At 39.6% G+C, this 22,642-nt stretch overlaps 1 protein-coding gene across 3 annotated transcripts in view; it reads right to left on the reverse strand.

Moving 5' to 3' along the window:
- The window catches only part of LOC140462899 (DNA topoisomerase 1-like), a 68,654-nt gene that overhangs the window by 40,775 nt on the left and 5,237 nt on the right, over positions 1-22,642 (reverse strand). For 2 of the 3 annotated variants that reach the window (XM_072556342.1, XM_072556341.1), the window contains exons 3-4: positions 17,130-17,268; positions 1,501-1,627 (exon numbers count right to left, since the gene is read on the reverse strand). In XM_072556342.1, the coding sequence (XP_072412443.1) occupies positions 1,501-1,627; positions 17,130-17,268 (266 nt within the window). The remainder of the gene's footprint in view (positions 1-1,500; positions 1,628-17,129; positions 17,269-22,642) is intronic. The other variant, XM_072556343.1, reaches the window with a different exon arrangement.

Raw genomic sequence — 22,642 nt, forward strand, 5'->3', positions numbered from 1 at the left:
GCCCAAGGGGTAGCACGGTGGCTCAGTGGGTCACACTGCTACCTCACAGCACCACAGACCTGGGTTTGATTCCACCATCATGCGACTCTATGTAGAGTTTGCACATGCCACTGCATGGGTTTTCTCCAGATGCTCCAGTCCAAAGATCTACAGGTTAGTGGTACATGTTAAGCTTGCTCATAGTGTCCAAAGTGTGCAGGCTAGGTGGATTAGCCATGGGAAATGCAGGGTTAGAGGAACAGGTTAGGGGGTGGGACTGGGTGGGATGTTCGGAGGGTTGGCGTGGCCTCAATAGGTCTAATGGCCAGCTTCCACACTGTCAGGATTCTATGATTCACATTGCTATGGATCAGAAATTTCACACAGGCCAGATCAGGCTACGATAACAGATTTACTTCCCAAAAACATTAGTAAACTAGATGGATTCTTACAACAAATCAATAGTGCATATATGGTCAGAGTTAGTATTTTATTCTAGATTTTTAATTGAATTCAAATTTTCACCATTTCTCAGAGGGATTAGAACAGATGTGCCTAGAATATTAGGCAAAGATTCTAGATTATTACTAAGCAAGTGCCACTTAACACCAGTAATGATTGCCTTCCGGCACTTGGTTGATAATGGAGAGTTGACTGACTGAGCAATGATTTGCCAGTTTGGACTCGTTCTACTTTTTGTGGACTGGGCACCTTTCAGTCTTGGTGCTTAAATACCAAAATGCAAGTGGACTGGAACATAGAGGCAAGATGCAAAGCTCATTTGGAGCACAAGCCTTCAATGCGCAGCTATAAAATTGCATGCACTGGCAGTGGTGCCTGGACATCACATCACATGCAAAGAACTGAACTTGGAGAGTTTGGGAGGCTGCCATAATGGGGCACCCACATGGCACTTCTAGCTTCCAACTTTCTTAGCATCATATTTTGGATTTGTGCCAAACTTCTTCATCACTGAAGGTGGGGGAAGTTTAGGGATCCTCATTTTGTTACTGGTTTTAATTGCTCACTATTGATGATGGGATGTGGCAGTACGGTAGAACTTTGATCTGACCTATCAGTTGTGGAATTGCTGCTCATCCTAGCTAGAGTGGCACCTCATTTTTTAATATGGGCTGATGCTGCCCTGGAAAGCTCTCAGAGACTCCTCATTACCCTCTGTTTAATCCTCTAATTTAAATGTGAGGCCTATGTCAGGTATTTGCCATATCTGGAGGACAAAAATTGGTGGAACATGGTAGTTGATAACCCACAGTTCCTTATGGATGCCCAGATTTAAAGGTGCAATGTCTGTTCTCACTCTGCACAAGAATCACATATCCTAATGACAGAGGGTAGCAAGTGTCAGAGTGTCTCTTCATAATGATACTGCTATTATTATTATCATGGACAGATGTGTGACTGGAAGACTGGGGAGTTTAACTTCAAATAAAAAGTATAGAAAAAAAGAGTAGCTGAAATAAATATAATTGGCTGATAGCCAGCTACCGCCAATTTCAATACCTTCTCCTCCTTCCTTTTCTCCTTGTCCTTATGTTTGTGTTTGTCAGAGCTCCCATCTCTATGTTTTACTTTGTCTTTTTCCCTTTCCTTATCTTTGTGTTTCTTCTCCGAAGAATCTTTGTGCTCACTGCAAGAGAGAGAAGCCTGTGACAGATAAAAACCTCACAAAAGATCTGCAAGTTATAGAAGGTGCATTGCTTCTAACAACTTTCTACCTCTTCTCCTCCACTAAAGAGTGACTGTACCCCATAGCTCTCGGAAAGGATACATATAATCAAAAATGCCATTAGGAACACACTGTGCATCTGAGTTGCGCCTCCCTGCTCAGGTGGATGTAAGAGGTCCCCTACCACTATTCTGAGAAAGTGCTAGGGAATTATCCCAAGTTTACTCCTCAAACAAACATCACAAGAGAGCCCCTGGATCACAATGGCAAAAGACTGTTAGGGGGTCTCAGCATTGCATGAAGGAATATACTGGCCTTGGAGGGATTCACATTAACTGCTCTACCAGGGCTAAAACAAAATAACAAGGGATTAAACAAACTAGTGTTGTAATACTTTCAGTTTTAAAAAAAAGGGTTGGGGTAGACTTAGTTGAAGCGCTCAAATGATCAAGCGGAGCAAATGGAGTGGACAGAGCCTGAAGAAGAGAGCACAGCTTTCAGAAATGAAGTTAGGATAGAACAGATAGAATAGATATCCACTGAATAGTAAAAAAGTTTAGAATACTAATCTACAACAGCAACTGATGCTATATCAAATTTTATTTTAAGAGGTATGAAGGGAGAGGAAGCAAAGGCATGGGCTCGGAATGGTGCAAGTGTCTCAACAAGCTGAATAACCATTTCTGTTACTGCAGTACACCCAGCTATTTAATCACGTTAGCCACAATTGGCATTTCAGCTCCATGTTACATTGCTTTGTGGCCCAGATAAGCTGCTGCAGTCCACGTGGAGAACTGCTTAAGAGAACAGCAGTCATAATTTTTTAGTGGGTCAATGATAGCAGCATAAATTCAGGATTAACTCAGCTCAGTCAGCAGGTACCTGGGAATATAACCCAGCATCAATATGCTACTTCTTGGAGAAACAAAATTGTCAAAGTCCACATATTTGCTCATTTCCACAAGATTCAACTTGAGATAAAACAAACATATACAATTATAAAAACACAACTGTACCTTGATGTTGCTAAAGTATATAACCTACCATATATACCACTCCACTTTCCCCAATGCTTACTCAGCAGCATCGCTATAACCATTACCATGCCGTAATAAGGCAACAGGGGCATGGAAATACCATCCTTCCCATAAGATAGGAGAGAAGTAGGCAATTCAGCACATCATGATTCGTGTTTCTCCGCTTTCGCCCTATGGTGGCTCAGTGGTTAGTATTGATGCCTCACAGCACCAGGGACCTGGGTTCAATTCCCAGACTCAGATGACTGTGTGTGGAGTTGACACATTCTCCCCACGTCTGAGTTTCCTCCAGTGTCCTCCCACAATGCAAAGATGTGCAGGTTAGGTGAATTGATCATGCTAAACTGCCAGTGTTCAGGGATGTGTAGGTTGGGTGCATTAGGCAAAATATACAGTGGGGGAATGGGTCTGAGTGGGTTACTCTTCAGAGGGTTGTTGTAGACTTGTTGGGTCGAAGGGCCTATTTCCACACTGTAGGGATTCTAACCCTTGATCCCCTTCCAAAGATTCACAACACTGCCTGATGAAATACATCCTCATCTCTGCTCTAAAGGGGTCATCCCTTCACACTGAGACCATGCCCTCTGGTCCTACTCTCCTATAGTGGAATCAGCTTCTCCACGTGGGCTTTATCCAGGGCTCTCAACATTATGGGTCTCATCGAAACTTGGAGCGAGTACACACCCAGAGTCAATTGCTCCAAACTAAATTATTCCAAATTGGATCAGAGAATTAAAAATTCTTCAAATCAGACATTGTCCAATACCCCACTCAGTGCCATATGATCTGCAGCAATTCAAAAAGAAAGTCACCTTCGCCACTAATGAGTACCAAGATATTGGTTTACTCATTGCACTTACCTCCAAGAACTACTAGAATAGAATTCAAGGCAGCTGCACTGGATAGGTTAAAAAAAAGTTAAAACTGTCCAACAGCGCAGCGCTTGTTAACAAGTGGATTGGATTAGATTAGGGGTCTGGTTTTTAGTTGTTAGCAGGGGTCCACAAGGATCTCTTGGAGTCACTGGTGTAAATTTTCACTCAATGCAAGAGGTGATTTACTAGATTATTGATAGAATGCCAGATCTAATGCATTTAACAGAGGTTGCTTAATGTTGGACACTCATGAACACAACCGGAACAAAAAAAAAACAAATTAAAATCTTTTCAAAATAGACTTTCCCCAGTCAAGAGAACAGGCAACTGAACTGTTCGTGACACTGATTTAATTTTTTAGTTACCCAAACCTGTGTGGTTCTGCAGCAACTGTTGAATAATACTTAATCTCTTTCATGAATGATTCAAGAATTGTACAATGCAGCGGTAGCAATTCACACCATTAGAGGTAGAGTGAAAAACTCATTATTGAAATGAGTATGCAACCAAATTCATAAGGCTGGAAATAACTAGACCATTGGCAGTGGGGTAATAGGGAAGGTGAGGAAAAATGTGAAGGGGGGGTGGGGGAAGAGAAAGGGGAGGAGAAGAGAAAAAAAAACAGAAAAGCTTTCTTTGGCATTCAGCATTTCTTGAACCTTTGTCCTCATCTCAATTAAAAATGGTCTAATTGTAAATGGTGTGGCTGATATCAGCATCATAAAGACCCGCTTAGTCAAAATTCATTGATGTTTAAAAGTTCAAATACTGAACCAAGCTTTCAAAAAAGGATACCTAATACTCACTCGGCATGCTGCTGAGAAGTTTCACACAAGGCAATGCCTCACTGCTAAGTACCCGAATTCAAAGATATGTAAATTAACTGATCAAAGTATTTTTTTTGTTGCCCCCAAAATTTCATCAAAGACAATAATCTACAGAAGATACTGGTTTTATAAAGAACTTCACTGCAAGATTGAAAAGTGGTTGCAGCATGTGAGTTTAAAATCAAACTCTGAATGGGTTAAAGCACGCAAGCCCTAGCCAGAAAAAAGGTAATATAGGCAGACTGTCTTGTTAACTTTGCACCAACAAAGGTGGCCTCAACGTTTCAGCAGTGATCTCAGGCTGGGTGCCATTATTCCCATTTCACAAATTCATCTAAGATTTCAGCCTCGTTGGCAGACTATTTTGTTGCCAACTCAGTCAGCTTGTTGCCAAGAGTCCAAACTATGAAAACAGTGTCTCATTGACATTCCACTACCCTCCCAGAATCCACATAACTGTCATAAAAGATTGCCTATCAAACTTACATCCAGAAAGAAAAAAAACTGGTTAGGTCCCGAAACCTTAAAAAGACACTATAAAAATGCTGGCAATAAGGAAACCTTTCAGCTGATAAAAACTAGCACTCCTTTAATTTCAACTATCTTATCGGACATCCTCATTTCAGCAGAATCAATGTTCTCACCTTTAGCATTCTGTCCGTTAAGGTTGTTCTAAATATTTATTCACATGATTAAAGAATTAAGCCATCCTTTTCAAGGTTACGTTTTCCTAGCTGACATTCATATTTTGATTCTGTTCTCCAGTAGCAAACCACATTTACCTTACTGACATCATTTGATATTTTGATATGATTTGGCCTAAATATTTTTATGAATTTGGATTTCTATGGCCTGTTTGAGGAGGTTAGCTAGCAATACCATTTGGCTCAGTTGGTTACCCTTTCACCACTACAGTTTCAAAATTCCAAGTTCAAGTTGCAGTTCACAAAAAGTTATGGCTGACATTCCCCATGAAGTACTGAGGTAACGCTGTACTATTGTATGTACACAGTGTAACATTTCACCCCAACATGAGCATCCCATCAGCCTGCTCAATGGATACAAAAGAGGGTACTTGTTGCAAGTAAATTTAGCTGCTTGGATTATCATGGCTCTAAAACAACTTCAGAGCTGTCTGGTGGATATAAAGGGTGCTATATAAATGAAAGGTTTATTTAGAAGCACAGCCAAACACTGGGTAGAGTTAATTTTCAAAGGAGAGTAAGTAGGACAAGTGGGACAATCTGTAACATTGTCATGAGGGAGAAAAACTGCAAATGAGTACTCAGATTAGAAAACCATACTCATTGATCCCCATTGAACCTTTAGCACCTGCTGTTCACCAGATGCACTGCTGCACTTGAAAGAAATCTTAAAAATCGAGCAAAAATTGATGTTTTTTTGAAAAAACAAAAAACAAGTGTGGAATAAGTACCATTGGCAAAAATCAAATGGAATAGGAAATTAAAAGAGGAAAAATTAAAAGAAAAGTAAAAGAGATTCTGGAAAATAAGAACTCAAAGCAGTGCTAAAAATACTCAACAGGCCTGGCAGCATGTATTTCAGATTGCTATCCTTCAGGTGAAAGAAATTTCCTTTGTGAATACAGTTAAGTTGGAGGAGGAGAATAATGGGGCACATGAAAAATCCAGCGATGGGGTGGAGAGGTGGAGAAGAAATCATAAACGTGAGATGGCAAAGCAATTATTGGTTAGGGTTCCAATGATAGCGGAGGTATGCTCAAAGTTTGAACATTAGTCAATGCACTATCCATTTAGTCACAGAGTTGTACAGCACAGAAACAGACTCTTTGGTCCAACTCATTCATGCTGACGAGATATCCTAAACTAATCTATTCTCTTTTGCCACAAATTTAATCCACATCCCTCAACCCTTCTTATTCATGTACCTATCCAGATGTCTTTTAAATGTTGGAATTATATCAGCCTCCATTACCTCCTCTGGCAGCTCATTCCATACACGCACCACCCATTGCATGAAAAGATTGCCCATTAGATTCCTTTTAAAAGCTTTCCCCTCTCACCTTAAATCAATGCCCTCTAATTTTGGGCTCCTCCACTCTGGGGAAAAGACCTTGCCTATTTATCACGTCCATGCTCATCATGATTTTATAAACGTCTATAAAAGGTCACCCTTCAGCCTCAGATGCTTCAGGGAAAATAGCCCCAGCCTATTCAGCCTCTCCCTATAGTTCAAACCCTCCAACCCTGGAAATGTCCTTGTAAGTCTTTTCTGAACCCTTTCAAGTTTAACAATTTTTTTCCTGTAGCAAGGGGACCAGAATTGAATGCAGTATTCTACAAGTGGCCGAACCAATGGCCTGCACAGCCACTACATGACCTCCCATACTCAGTGTTCTGACCAATAAAGGCAAGCATACCAAATGCCCACTTTACTATTGTCGTCCTGCAACTCCACTTTCAGGGAATTATGAACCTGCACCCCAAGGTCTCTGTTCAGCAACATGAAAAGACAACAGAACTGATATAGACAACAGCAGTTTAAAAGTTAGTCATAGGAGTCTTTCAATAAGATGAGTTAATTATCTCAACATAGAAATAATGAAAAGGACAATGCAATGATATGGGGATATTCACCCAAACCACTGATAGAGCCAAGATACAGGAAACAAGATTAAGAATGAAGATGGAATAAACCGAACGCAGTTGTAAATTGGATTAAAAAGTGATTAGAAGGGGAGTGGAACAAAATTAGAGCCAGGGACAATCTCTCCCAATTATTCAAAGCTAGTAGCAATGTCTCACAGGGTGCAATTCTAGAATCTATTCACATATTCAAATTATACATGGCAAAACGTTAAACATTCAGTACAAATTTGGACAAGTGTTCTGCTGTTCACTGCTTGATACAAGAAATGAATTACTGATGTGAATGTATCTTTATTCAGTTTGAATAATTCGACAACAGATGCTTGGAACCACATTTTCACAAGCCTGCAAAGCAATGGCATCTGTGTAGGTCATCGAAACTAGCAGATGCAGCTGAGGAAAAAGAATCACAAGTCCAGATACAACTGCATACAATATATTGATATAAGAACTTTAGATACCAGAGAATCAGCACATACTTAGTATCGCAAAACAAAGAACAAATACTTATTGACTGGATATCAAAGACTGTGTAGAGAAACAGAGAGTACTCGGTGGGGTTCAGCAATCTTCCATTCTATGCCCATTGCCATCTCCTTACTTCACCTGAAGTATTACTGTACCACCAAATGCCTTTCCTAAAAGTAGCATGCCAAAGAGTAAGCAGAGAAATACTGTAGTGTGGGCTACATGATGGATACAAATGAATCACTGATGAAATTATACCATCTTCTCATTGCATAATGAGCCAATGTGGAGCTAAAATTAGCACATCTACATCAGCATACCTGCCTACACTCTTGGCTGTACTTTTAAGTGGAGCTGAAGAAGGATATAATAGATGAAAAAGAAATAAACTTTTATAAAAATGAAGATTGTTATTTGAAATGCAACAGCAGAAAACACCTTTCACTTCATTATTCTGACAGATATCCAGTTTTCAGTTATTACTAAACAACACCAACAAAAAATTAGGAGCAGAGTCCACAGCTTACTGGCCCAGCTTTTTACAGTATTCGTTATTTGAAGTCTAGGAGAAGCAAAGCTCAAATGCCATACCAAATTTTCAACAAGCCTAAAAGAATTAATCAGTGAAAAGTGAAAATGAAAAGTGTTATTTTCCATTCAGCCCAAGGAAGTATCCGTCAATCAAGTCAGAGCAATCAAACTACAACCCTACCCCCACGGTAACCCTTCACTTTTCACAACACACCACTGCCCCCACACCACCACCCCACCATCACTTCTAGTAAAGCTGACTTTAGATCAGTTTAATTGAAAGAGTATACCGAAATAACAATTGGGTGTTTGGTAAATCTGTTTTCAGCACTTGGTGCCAACAGTTATATGGGAGGATCAGAAGTAGTAGCGGTCTCAACTCAGTTGACAAATAAACAGACAAAACTCAAATAGTTTAGTTTCGACATGACGGCAGGCAAGTTGGCCTTGCGCACTATTTGCACTTCTGAGCTAACTTCCTTCTGGAATGAATAATACTTCATTCAAAATTACCTTAGAGATGAGCTGCATGAGAAGGAACATTCATGGATTCCTATCACTGATCAAATCAAGTCATACAGAGGACTTTGGAAATTAAGAAACGTTTCTTATACATTGGATATATTTAAAGAATACAGAATATTTCCATCCAAGCTATCAGGGATGCCTCACTTCCTGAGTAAATCAAGGACTTTAACACACCATATGGCATACTCTGTTTAAACAGTATTCAACCTGCTTTATTTTTAATCCGAGTCGCACTACATAAGAAATAAAAGAGGTCACCACAGTGAGAAACATCATCGCTTCCTCTACTTAAGGAAAAGGTATGGATTTTAAAATACCCATCATTCAATAAATACATTATACTTCTAATTTTGTTGTGTTAACCTGATAAAATTGTTGAAAGAACTTTTCTGATTACACAAGCAATAGCTGGCCTGTTTCTTAGGCACTGCCATCTTTTCATACCTCATCCAAGTGGCCATTTTACAAGAATAACAACAGACTGTATATAGTCAGCAAGCTGGATTAGTGGTGCTGGAAGAGCACAGCAGTTCAGGCAGCATCCAACGAGCAGCGAAATCAACGTTTCGGGCAAAAGCCCTTCATCAAACGTTGATTTCGCTGCTCGTTGGATGCTGCCTGAACTGCTGTGCTCTTCCAGCACCACTAATCCAGTATTTGATTTTCAGTATCTGCAGTAATTGTTTTTACCTAGTCAGCAAGCTATTCAAGTTTAGGAGAGAGAGGTAAGTTAGTCCACAACAAAGCTCAGAGCTATCCAGCTAATGAAGCAATCACAGTGAAGTACTTCCCTTACTGAGGCAACTAGTTTGCTACTATTCAAACCTTGGAAGAAGTTAGACAAGTTTTTTTTAAAGAACGATATTAAATGTACAAGGGGGAAATTTGGATTGTGAGCAAACTACAGGATAAACCACTAGAGTCTCGCTCTCTCCAACCAGTACAGATTTGGTCATGGTACCAAATTACAATCAAACACATACATGCTTTGAAGGCTGAGGGAGAGAACAGGAAGCTGAATTTGAACATCCATGTTGGGAACCTGCTACCTTAAACCTTTCAAAGTGGATCCAGCCACTACATAAGCTAGAGACTAGCAAACTGAGTCATTATTGGGGCTACTCCACTTATTGCCTGCCTCTCCGTCATAAACGTTGAGAAAATAATACAATGAAGTCTTTGCAAATTGAAAACCATAGTGAAGTAAGGAAGTTAATTTCTTAAGAACTCTGGGACACATTTTAAGAAGACCTGAATCAATGTCCAATTGTAAAATCTAACACCTCTTAGCCTTTCTATAGAAAGATGAAGAGAATATTCCATCCCAGCTAGTTCTACTAAACCTTGAGATTGAGGGGCAGATCTATAGCAAATATCAACACCACAGGATGGTAACATATTACCCTTAATACTCTTGCCAAACAAATACATTTTACAGTTAATAAATACAAAAATATTATAGATGCTGTAAAATCTGAAATAAGAAAAAGGAGCAAGGTCTGTATGAATGCTCAGCATGGTCTGAGCATTGGGGAGGCCAAGCAGAGAGGTGCCAGCATTGTGCAACAATTCTGCTAAGATTACAAGTACCACCTAAAGTGTGGGGTCACACATTATTTTAATACTTCATCTTGCTCACATACTGACCTTTCTATTCAGTGTTTGCTATTCTATTCAGTGATCTTACTGATCATTAACCTACTTATGGACTCAACATGGTATATAACAATTTTAGATTATAACCCCTGCCTCCATCTTGTTCCAGGTGTTCTTTCTTTCCTTTTGCTGGGTCAGTGTTCATTATGTTTCTCTCCTTCCCATTTAAACGTTGCATTCAGTTTTAAAAGTAGAATTTAATGCCTCCTTCAGACATAATCTTTTGTTTCTTCATTATAGTTGTTGCATCATGAAATCTTTCTTCCCTAACCTCCACTGTATCAAAGACTTGTACTGTTTTTCATGCATGCTTTCCACTGGCTCAGAACTCCCATCAATATTCAGCTGTGATGAACGTAATCTACTTGAAAAGTTAACTCCACTTCTTTCCAGATGCAGCCTGACCCACCCTTTCCAATATTTTTCGTAAAAAGCTTGTTGATTTGTCTCTATTTACAAAATATTCAGCTTTTAGGCAGAAGAGATTCCTGATTTCACTTTGAATGGTTTCTGACAGAGGATTAGCCATGCTCTGGTTGAATGGTAAAGCAGACTTAACAGGCCAAATGCCTATTCTGGCTCCTATATTCTGATGTTCCTTATGACAGCACACATGAACAATACTACTCTAATTTTAAGGTTTGCCCCCAGAGAAAACAATTTTTTTGACCTCCGTCAATTTCTTTTAATCATCTCAAACACCATAATTAGATTATTCTGTAACCATTTTCATTCATGAAATTACAAACTCAGTCTATGCACAATTTAACCCCTTACCCAAGGCATAAAGTGGTTTATTCACCCATAAAACAAAACTATTATTTCCCAGTATACCACATCCTCTTCCTAGACAGAATTTAAGAACTGCGGTTTCTTAAAACTGCAACCCCAATACCATAGTCCGAATAATCGATGTTAACAATTGCATTTCTACACAGCACACAGTCAGGGAGCCTCAACCGGAACTCCACACACACACACACAAGAAGTAAATTTCAATCAGTTTCTCAGTCTCTATTTTGCAGTCACCGTTTTTTTTCCTGTCAGGATAACTGATATTCCAAAGCCTTCTTTGCCAATCACCAAAACACTTTAGTAATGATGCAAGCTACAATGAGTATTAGCTTTATTAATTTCACATTACAATCAAGTTAACTGTCTGAACTCTGGATACGTATCACTCTCTCAATTAGCCAGTTTGAAAGGAAATGTGCATACAGCTCTTCACACAACCCAAATGGTGTAATAAATGGAGTTTCCTTTGCTGTCAAGAGGATATTGGTGCAACTGGGATCATTATAAATCTAAAGGTAGTACATTCACCTCAAGGGGAAAGCTTTGTGACTTTCCAAGGACCATTACGAATGCTTGAGAATGAATGACAGTATAAATTTCAAAGTTAGGACTTCCTGGTACCAAGTATTCTCTGACAGAAAAACAACAAACACTAAGACACTTCAAACATAGGCTGCTGTTGATTTCAGTGTTCTGAGGGGGATAGCATGCTGACAAGAACTACAGACTCAATTCCCAGTTTGTGCTGTGTTAACGCATCTCATCAGCAGTAGAGCTATTTCAATTTACTTGGTGTTTGTGAATGACAGGATTAAGAAAAAGCAGCAATAACCCCCACCACAGTGATCAACTGCAGATAGGATTACACTTGGCTTTCCTGCTCACATGCTAAATAGCTGGTGGGCATTCACTAACATGATGTGTGGCCCATATGAAGTAACAGAGCTGTCAGTGTGCCCACAAAAGCATACCCTGATAAGACCTGGCATGTACCGGAAATCAGAGGAGAATAATTCATGACTCTGCAGTGAGCTGATGTTTTAACAATTAGACCATCAAGAGTTTTGACGATCAAATTCAGGCCATAATATGTACACAAAAAACAGGGGTAAAACAACAAGTGGATTTAAATTGCTTAGAAATGCTGACTATTGATGTGCACAGGAGACAAGAGACAAGTTACAGGCATTGCTTAGAACGCACTTACACAAAATATTAAGTGCAGTTTCTCCCCATAGGCAGCATCTTTCAGCTAGTCATCAGGAGAACTTAGCAGCTTTGGGAATCATTTGCTGCAACTGGATTATCAGACTTTCAGATTATAGGCCATTATAACTACAACTGCAAAAATGTGCAGTGGGGCCAACTGGTCTAACTTCAGCATAAACAACTATCTTATAGTTAGTTATTGAGCATTTTAGCATAATACAACATCTCAAGGTGCTTCCCCGGAGCATCACAAAATGAAATGAGCATCACACAGGGTTACGGCAGATGATCAAACCAAACATGGAAAACGTAGAGATTCCAGATTGGCATCTGGAGAGAAGGCAACTGATAGTGAAGCAAAAACAAACCCAACAACAACAAACAAATCAGGAATGCTCAACAGGGCAGAATCAGAAGCACAGATATCAGAGGGCTGTGGAGCAGAAGATTACAGAGATATGGAGGGGAATGGCCAGAGGGATTTGACAAAATTGAGTATTCTAAAATGGAGGAATAGCTTGATAAGAAACCAAATAGAGAGTAGAAAAAACCAGGATGATAGGCAAAAGGGACTTTGTGCACCTCAGTCATAACTCTGCCTGTGGCCTATCTCAAATTTAGAGGATCAAATGCAACAGACCAGCCAACACTTCGGAAATATTCAAGTATGAAAAAGGCTTCAAATGAGGGATGGTCAGCAGATAGACTGATGTAGGGACAAAGACAGGCAATTCTTCAGAGATAAACAGGTACACATGAATATGGATTAGGAAGAAGTAGCCCACTGGCTTTGAGCCTGCTCTCCCATTCAGTAAGATAACAGTCAATCAGATTGTAACCTCAAACCAATATTTCTGCCTAGTCCTGATATCACCCAGTTGCAAATTTAGAATCTACCCACTTCGACCTTAAAAATATCCAAAGACCATATATATAAGAAAGAAGTTTTAAGTGAGCAATTTTTGTATGTTTCTTTTAAAAAAAATTGATCCCTGCTTCAAGATTCACCTATAAGACATATCTTCTCCATATCTAGCCTGTCAAGACCTTTCAGCATCTCCTATATTTCAATCAAACCTTAATGATAGAATGAACGTGTGGTTGGAAACTCATCAAATAAACATGAAAGTTGTGAACAGTTTAGTTTAGCTCCAGACACCGCCATGGAGCCAACAGCTAGAGAATCTAGTTTAGTCTTGGGATCAAAAGAAACAGAGCTTCCTATTGATAATAGAAGATAATTTCTGTTTATCCAGTACTGGATGCTGGATAAAGATTCTGATAATTCAGCAAAAGTGGATGGGTCAGGAGAGGAACGATGCCAGACAGAGCTAGAAGAATGCATGTGAAAACTAATGCTGTTCTTCAGAAGGCGTCACTAAGTGGCAGCATGTGGATGAGAAACAGAAATGGACTGAAAGAATGCACAGGAATAGATGAAGTTGTAAATAATACTCTGGCAACAAGACAGAAGAAGATTAGCCTCATCCAGCTGGATGATGCTGGAAGGGGAGGAGCCTGCCATGATCACCCACAAAGGCAGTATGGGTTGAGATGGATGAGGAGGGCATGTTTACTTGTCACAACACAGAAAAGTCATTTAGTTCATTAAACCTGCAAGCTCTCCAAATCATCGCTACCACTGAGTTCCACTCTCCTGCCTTTAACTCTGCACACGGTCATCTGAAAAGGATGAATGTAACTCCATTTTGAACCTGCCTTCAAGCACTCCAGATCCTAATCATGCAAACGTTTTCTTCATGCCCATTTTGCTTCTTTTACTAAAAAAAAAATCTATGCTCTCTCATTTACAATCTTCACCAACCAACCCAACCACCCCGTAGCTCAACACTTCAACTCCCCCTCCCACTCCACCAAGGACATGCAGGTCCTTGGACTCCTCCATCGCCAGACCATAGCAACACGACGGTTGGAGGAAGAGCGCCTCATCTTCCGCCTAGGAACCCTCCAACCACAAGGGATGAACTCAGATTTCTCCAGTTTCCTCATTTCCCCTCCCCCCACCTTGTCTCAGTCAAATCCCTCGAACTCAGCACCGCCTTCCTAACCTGCAATCTTCTTCCTGACCTCTCCGCCCCCACTCCGGCCTATCACTCTCACCTTGACCTCCTTCCACCTATCGCATTTCCAACGCCCCTCCCCCAAGTCCCTCCTCCCTACCTTTTATCTTAGCCTGCTGGACACACTTTCCTCATTCCTGAAGAAGGGCTCATGCCCGAAACGTCGATTCTCCTGCTCCTTGGATGCTGCCTGACCAGCTGCGCTTTTCCAGCAACACATTTTCAGCTCTGATCTCCAGCATCTGCAGTCCTCACTTTCCCCTCTCGCTCTCTATGCCCTATTGATAAAGCCCAGAATATCGTATGCTTAATTAACTGTTCTCAACTGTCCTGTTTAATGACTTGCGCACATATATAGCTAGAACCCTCAGATTCTGCATCCCCTTCAAATTGTACTCTATTTTAAATTGCTGCTCTACATTCTACCTGCCAAAATGTTGATACTCACTCTGTTTGCATTGTACGGCTTACGAACCTACTCCAATAACTTGTCTTATGTCCTTTTGAAGTTCCAGACTATGCTCCTCGCAATTTACATAAAATGATATTTGAGAGTTTGGAGATGACCAAGCTCAGTGCTGTAACAGAATAACGAGAGGGATTCCAACGAGAGTGTTATGGGCAAGATGGGTACAGATTGAAGCAGCATTTAGAAGAATTTTTTTTAAAAAAAGAGATGGGTAAAATATTGTCAAGGAATTGAGAGGTGAAGACAGAGGATCTAAAAGACAAGAAAGGGACAACACCTGGAGAAACAGAACCATTAACAATATTGCCAGGATGGGGATCAGAGGTAAATGTTAGGGTGTCAGTGGTTTAAGTGACAATAGGATCGAGTGAGCAGAGGATGGGTCTCATGGATTGACTTGGGAAGTGGACGGAAGAGATAATAGAGAAAGAGAAAGACAAAAAAGGTCAGGAGTAGCAAGGAAAACCATTAAAAAATTGGTTTGATCAGTTGGTCTGGCAGAAGAGGAGATATGGCAAATGCAGTTAAATCTGAATATCTTAGTATCAAAGAATTTCATAAGCTTCTTGCACGTATTTCCTCCACCCTCATTTCCTTCTATGAAGAGTTTAAGGCAACAGTTTGGTCTACAGAAAGCATTTTAAAATTACCACTTTTTTTCATTTCCCTGACTAGAACACAGCTTGCAATTGGTTTAATTCTAAGCCACTACCCCCAAACAAAAAGAAACACTTTTGAAATGTGTGTGCATTTCATATAGGATTTCTAGGTTTAGAGCATTATAGAAACTTTCCACCCAAACTAAATGGTGGAAGTTACACGGGCACTCTCTGCCAAATTCCAAACAATACACAAATTTTCCCCCGAACCATAAACCCTTTGCCAATCTTTGGCAGTAAGAAGGTACACATCTGAAAGCATGTAAATAGTTAATCAATAGTTATCTTGTAAGTCACAAACCAATGTGTCGGAGTGTAACTACAAAGCATATTTCAAATTGTCATACTCCACATTGCTATTTCTTTGCAAATTCACGTAGGCATGCAATTACCTATTCAACTGGGGAGGCCATCACAACCATGACCTATTCAACTGCCAGTTCACAAAATGTATGATTGTAACTTTAGATAGTGTTCGAAAACAAAAAAAAAGCCAGGCACCATTTTTTTTGTTAAATCGTCATTCAAGGATCCTTATATGTTAATAGTTATTAGTTCAGGGAAGACAAAACTGGCTGAGATCTCAAAATGGCATTCCAACATTCAAAGAAAATATATTCAATGCTTGGATTGAGTTTTCTGCGCATTTCTTTTCAGATGTTGAGGAACAAACTTCTGCCCTTCAAAATTACTCCTTCCTCATCTTTTCCCTCAACTCCATCGTATACAAACATACAAATTAAGAGTAGACCACTCAGCCCCTCAAACACACTGCATCATTCAAACAGGATTGCAGCTGATGTAACTGTGTTTTCAATATTACTTTCTCATCTACCCCTCATAACCTTTGACGAGAGAATTAATCTGCCAAATAAAAATATTCAGTGCCCTACTGCCACAACACTCTGGAGTGTTCTAAAGATTTTCAATCCTCAAAGCAAATTTCTTCTCATTACTTGTAAACACACTGATGGCAAAGTGTCTTCCATTTAATAAGGCACTGACCTGTTGCTTAAGCAATATAGAAGCCTGATGAATCCTATTCTGTACCATGTGCCAAATTGGCAGTGGAAGCATTATTACTCCCAGCTGCCCTTAAAGCAGGAAGGAAACAAAGAAAAAACACAAGACAACACAAACCAGAGAGCAATGATGTCATTATTGAACAAAGACAAAAATCAGACTAACAGCAATTCTTATAGCTTACATTCTGCAGATATTTGTTGACACCATACAAAGTTAACACTGGCCATTTGGCCAAATGGCCTCTTCTATAACTTTGGTCAGGCACTGACATGAGAGACAGGAAGGAGAGGAAAATAAGGTGCAAGTGTCACTTGCCAATGACAGTACTGTGGGTAGCCACCAAACGAGCCAATTTACGCTCAAAAGAAACAAAGCTGTTGGTCACTCAAGAAGCAATGGTGCCTTAAAGATACATGTAAGCGCGGTTGTGCATCAATTTGGAATATTCTATGCAATGCAACAAGTTGAACATTCCAATTCTGGGGAGGAAAACAGTACCCATGAGACACCTCTATACTCTCAGTCAACTTATTTCTAGGTCTTTCAATACATTACCAAAGTGAGGCAAGTGTTGACTCAAACATGTCACACTAGAATTTCAATTCAGGTCCACAAACAAGTACTACTTCACAATAGACTGAAAGGAAAAATGCACAAAATGATCAACATTACCTGTTGCTATGATTCTTGGAACTGGAGGAGCTGTGCTTGGATTTCTCACGATCCTTGTCTCGATCTTTTGACTTGTGCTCCTTGTGTTTGTGCTCTTTAGGTTTGTGTTTCTCTTCACTTTTACTGGACTTATGGGAATCTGGAAGTATACAGAGAAGAAACAATCATCTGGTATCATTTCTTTCCCTTCCTTCTACAACAATCTTGGAACTTCAACGCAAATTGAAGATCAGACAAATAGTGATTTTTGCAATTCTCTGACTTTAAAAACATATCATGCTAAACTATGGTGATGCATTTTTGACATTATATATTCTGGCCTTGCCACAAACTAAATAGCTGTCACACCAATATGATTACTGCTCCTCCAAAAGGTGTCAGCTTTTGCACAGGCTATCACACTTTCAGCCGGATTCAGCAGCCATCAGTTTCCTTCTATGACCATTGTAGCTCATGTATTGAAAGCTGTTAAATCAATACAATTAGTGATTGAAGCCATCGCAAGAATAAAAAAAAAGCTTTTTTTTAAACAGATAATAGCAACATATCCGATGGAATGACAACAATGGGCAATTACTGAGCTTTTTAACCACGAGAAAAGGCACTCACATGGAAGACAATTTAATACAGAAAGGATAGATCTAGAAAGAAGCAGAGCAATAAAATAAAGGAGAAATAAACAATCATTCAAACCAATAAAGGGCAAGTTTAGGCCGGACATAAGGAAGCTCTTCATGCTCTGATTAGGGAGATTAAAAATTCTTGGAATCAAACTGCTGAAGGGATCTGGGGAATTTTCAAAATACATGAATGTAAAAACTAACTGAAATGGTCTTCTTTGTTTGTAGATTCTGGTTTTCAGGAGGTCATCATCTAACGCAGTAGGTTCTTTGCTAGACTGTGCTTGGAGTTATGGAGGAAAGGAAACCATTAAATTGAGTCCAGGGTTAACTAAAGGCTACATAGTCTAGACACTATACAGAGGACATCAAATTGACTCAGGAAGCCTTCTCAACCCAACCTACTCTACCTATAGTCAACATCTTGCACAACAACATTTACATATTATCCCATTCCAACTGTGAAAATAGGTCTTATTCCCATTGCTCATTGCACTATGGAGAAAAAGGGAGATTGAAACTGGCAAGTAGTGAAAGAAAACATAAACTCGCCTTTTATGTATCAAAGCACAGGACTAGGAGGGAAAACAACACAAGTAATTCACACAGCAGATACAGACCAAATATATTCTCCTGAATTCAGAAACCATTCCTGATTAAATCAACCTTTGCATCACAAGAGTGTGATATCAGGTCAAATCAAGGTCGTACCATTTTGTTGCAAGCACACAAAAAGGTTTTATTCAAATAAAGCAGGAATTATGGTCACAAAACAATCTCACCACATGCATGGTGCTCCTCGTTCGTATTTTAAAATTTTACTGCGAGTCTTTGCAGTGTGGCACTCGCTTTAACACAGACTGAAATGAAACTAGTTTGTCTGCTTCCATTAATTTTTTTTAAAAGAAAAGCATGATCTACTGGTCAAAGCTTGTAGATTTTCAGGAATAGTCTAGTCATTTATAGCCAGCCCAGATCAAAGTTCCAAAAAACCAGAGGATGTAACTGTCACTGCCTCATGAGAAAAACTTGCACCAACCTGTGAGAAACTAAGCTGTGTGGTCTGGCCCACCTAACTTTTGGGGCTTTCTGTACTGGGCCAAGAAATGGGAGGTTGTGGGGGAACAAGAAGAAAAAAAAATAGTTCTATGATTAAACCTCAACCATTGCAAGTCTTAAGTCAGTGGAAAAACTGGTCACAAAAAAAACATACAAGGACAAACTAAACAGAATTGATAATGAAAGACTAGCGTCACAAACTTTAGATGGTCTCAAATTCCACATTTAGTTTTCATTTTTAAATGCAGGAATTAATAAATTGTCAAAACAGGATTTTGTTCAACCACTGCTGGCATCCACTTATAGAATTGGGCGATACGCGGAAGGAAAATTTTAAGAGATAATCCTTTTAAGAGAAAGGAGGAAACAAGAGAGAAACCCTTCAGTCAGAATTGCCAGCAATCACTATTCATCTAGTCAGAAATGCAACAGAGAAAGGAACAGAGACAGAAATGGAGCATACAATACATAAGTTTGTTCTAACGCACAACTTTCCACCCAAGAGTTGAAAGAAAAACCAAGGGTAGTGAATGTGTTCCTATACCAGCTCATTTCAACGAAGAGCAAAGATAGGGGTTCACAGTTCTCACTTCTACGTACTCCCTTCCACATCCTTGTTTGTTAAAAGGGCCAATTTATTACACCGTGTCTTTCAGTTTTAAAGTTATTAACTCATCGCTGCATAGACAACAGGCTAAATGGTCCACTTTTGTGCTGCAACAGTTTATCATTCTGTAATCTACGTACAAATGAGTGATAAGGAGAACCATTCTGATTTGATGATCCTCAGATTCTATTCAAAATTCCACACAGAGATAAGAGAACTCAGTTTGGCCAGCTAAAACTGACTACAAATCGCTTTGCTGAGCCCATAAGACAAAGGAGTGGAAGGAAGGCCATTCAGCCCATCAAGCCCACTCTGCCATTTGATCATAGTTGATGGGCCTGAACTCTACCTGAACACACATTCCCCGTAGCCCTTAATTCCTTGTAAAATCAAGAATTTATCAATCCCTGCCTTGAAAACATTTAACGTCCCGGTTTCCACTGCACTCCGTGGCAATGAATTCCACAGGCCCACCACTCTGGCTGAAGAATGGTCTTTTCATTTCTGTTCTAAATTGACCCCCTCTAGTTTTAAGGCTCCATTATGAAATACAGAATCATTAAACTAGAATCTGATGAAGTACAAATAATTCAAAGATCAAGCACAGAACTTCACGTTATCTAACCAGTGACTGGACTCCACTTAAAGACACAATTCATTCCTCTTCCCCCAAAGACTTGTACTAAATGTGGCAACTCCATGTCTTCAGTTACGATAATGGTAACAATCAAAGCCTCTAACTTAACAGGCAAATAAACCAGTTACAAAAGTGGCACCACATCTATCAAGCCAGTCTGCAACAGGAAGGGAAAATGCAATAACGTCCAATCTCGCCTTTCAAGGTGTCTCCAGTGGTTGTTCTTCCTTGGCATTTATGTAACTGAGCCTTTATATTTGATGAGTAAAGTGTTGGAATTTCTTCTCAGAGGCCAGTGAATCATTGGAATTCTCCTTAAGTATATTCAAGGGCCAAGAGACAGATTTTTTAAGCATTAAGGGAATCACAGGTTTATACGAATAAGGGTAGAAAATTGGAGCTGAGTATCATCAGATCAATCATGATCTCAAATGGTAGAGCAGACTCAATGGGCTAAATAGACTTCTTCTGCTCCTAGGTCTTATGGTCTTGAAATGCCCAGAACAGGAAGCAAAGTTCAGAACTATAATACAAAGACATAAAAGGAAACCCATTGATGGAATGCATCCGACAGTGACTAATCAGGGCAGATAGTGTAGAGGATGACAGAATAAATCATAAATCAAGTTTACCCAGATCAGTGAAACTTCAAAGTACATACAGCAGGCAAGATACACAACCAAACTCCTGAAACAAGAACATAAAATACTCAACAGTTCATGCAGCATCTGTGCTGAGAGAAAGAACTAATGTATGCCCCTCCATGAGTGCTGCCTATCCCGGTGACTATTTCCATCATTTTTTAAATTTCAGATATATAGTAACTACAGAAGTCTGCTTTCTAATCATTAGCCAATCTTTCAGTAAATCAATTCTACAAGTTCATGAAGAAACATAAAGGTGACAAAGAGTCTGCACTGATGAGTACTCAAAACAACATGAAAGAAAACTAATTTGACTCTCAAGTCCATACTGGTATACAGACATTTGAAGTAAACCAATGTAATTTTATATTTCTCAAACACCAAAAAGCAAATTGCTCACTCATTACCATACAAGTTCAAAAATTTCAACCTTATTGACAGTTAGAACAATTTAAGTCCTCAAATTTCATTAATTTCAGTTTCTTGTCATTTAGGAGAGCACCTAAAAGTATAAGTTATGTGAAAAACATCAAGAATTTAGCAAAGGATCCTGCAAAAAGCCATCAGGGTCTCATTTCAATGTCAATCACTGCAATTCATCTTTGGTAGTACAGAACTTGAATGTTGCCCAAAAAAAGGAACATCTTTCACTCTTCAACACAATTCACAATTGATACTAAACAAAGGGAAAACAACAAAGAAAAAGAGGTAAGCAATGGCCTATTAGTATTATGAACAGGCTATTAATCCAGAGACACATGCAATATTCTGGGACCTGGGTATGTATCCTGCCACAACAGATGGCAGAATTTGAATTCAATGATAATCTGGAAACTCGATTCTAATAGCAACCATGAGGTCATTGCTGATTGTCAGGGAAAAACTCATCTGATTCACTAATGTCCTTTAGGGAAGGAAATCTGCCATCCCTAACTGGTCTGGCCTATATGTGACTCCAGACACAGCAGTGGGGTTGACTCTTAGCTGCCCCCTGGGCAATTAGGGATGGACAATCACTGCTAGCTGCCCTAGGTAGTTATGCCCACATCCCATGAAATGAATAAAAACATTACACTATACAAGGGGAATGTGCTAATTGGTTGGGAAATGCAGTCTGACAGGCAGAGGCTTGGCAGTTAACTGCTGCATTCCTCAAGGTAACATGCCCTCATGCCCGAAATGTCAATTCTCCTGCTCCTTGGATGCTGCCTGACCTGCTGTGCTTTTCCAGCAACACATTTTCAGCTCTGATCTCCAGCATCTGCAGTCCTCACTTTCTCCTTGAGCACTAATCATCTAGTTAATATCATTAGCTGGAAAACAAGCAGATCACATTAGAAGCGAGGGGGGGCAATGCACTGCATCATGGGAAAACTTGATATCAAGCTAGGCTTTAAGACAATTACATTGGCTAGTATTGTTCTCTGTACAGCACCACACCTAGACAATAATATGTAGGTGCATTAACAAACACCTAGTGACACAAGATATTAGTTACTTAGGCTTAACTTAAATACTGATACCAAACCTAACTAGATCAAGCTTGCTACCAATCCAAACTATCAATGAAATTGCACATAAACTTGGACGACAATCCACAAATACAAAACACTGTGCAAGAAAGAGATGAGAATTCTCAAATCTCTAAATATCCAGTGGAACACCCTCAACCCATATGAGCAGAGCTGCCTGCTGTCAAGGCACCAGCAAACAGGAGACCAATAATCTGGTTCCTTAAATTCACTGGGGTATGAATGGTGTTGGCCTGCTCTATTCCCAATTACAGTTTGACGCTGCTTCAGCAAGACCACCAAAAAAAAGGCCATCCTTATGGAAAGTACCAATAGCACGAATCAGTGAGTGTAAAAGGAAGGATTCTATTTATATTCAAGTCACTCTTCTCTGAAGAAGACTGTCACAAACTGAGCATGTTCACCAAATCAATA

The sequence above is a fragment of the Chiloscyllium punctatum genome, chromosome 37 (genome assembly GCF_047496795.1).
Source record: "Chiloscyllium punctatum isolate Juve2018m chromosome 37, sChiPun1.3, whole genome shotgun sequence".
Classification (NCBI taxonomy): domain Eukaryota; kingdom Metazoa; phylum Chordata; class Chondrichthyes; order Orectolobiformes; family Hemiscylliidae; genus Chiloscyllium; species Chiloscyllium punctatum.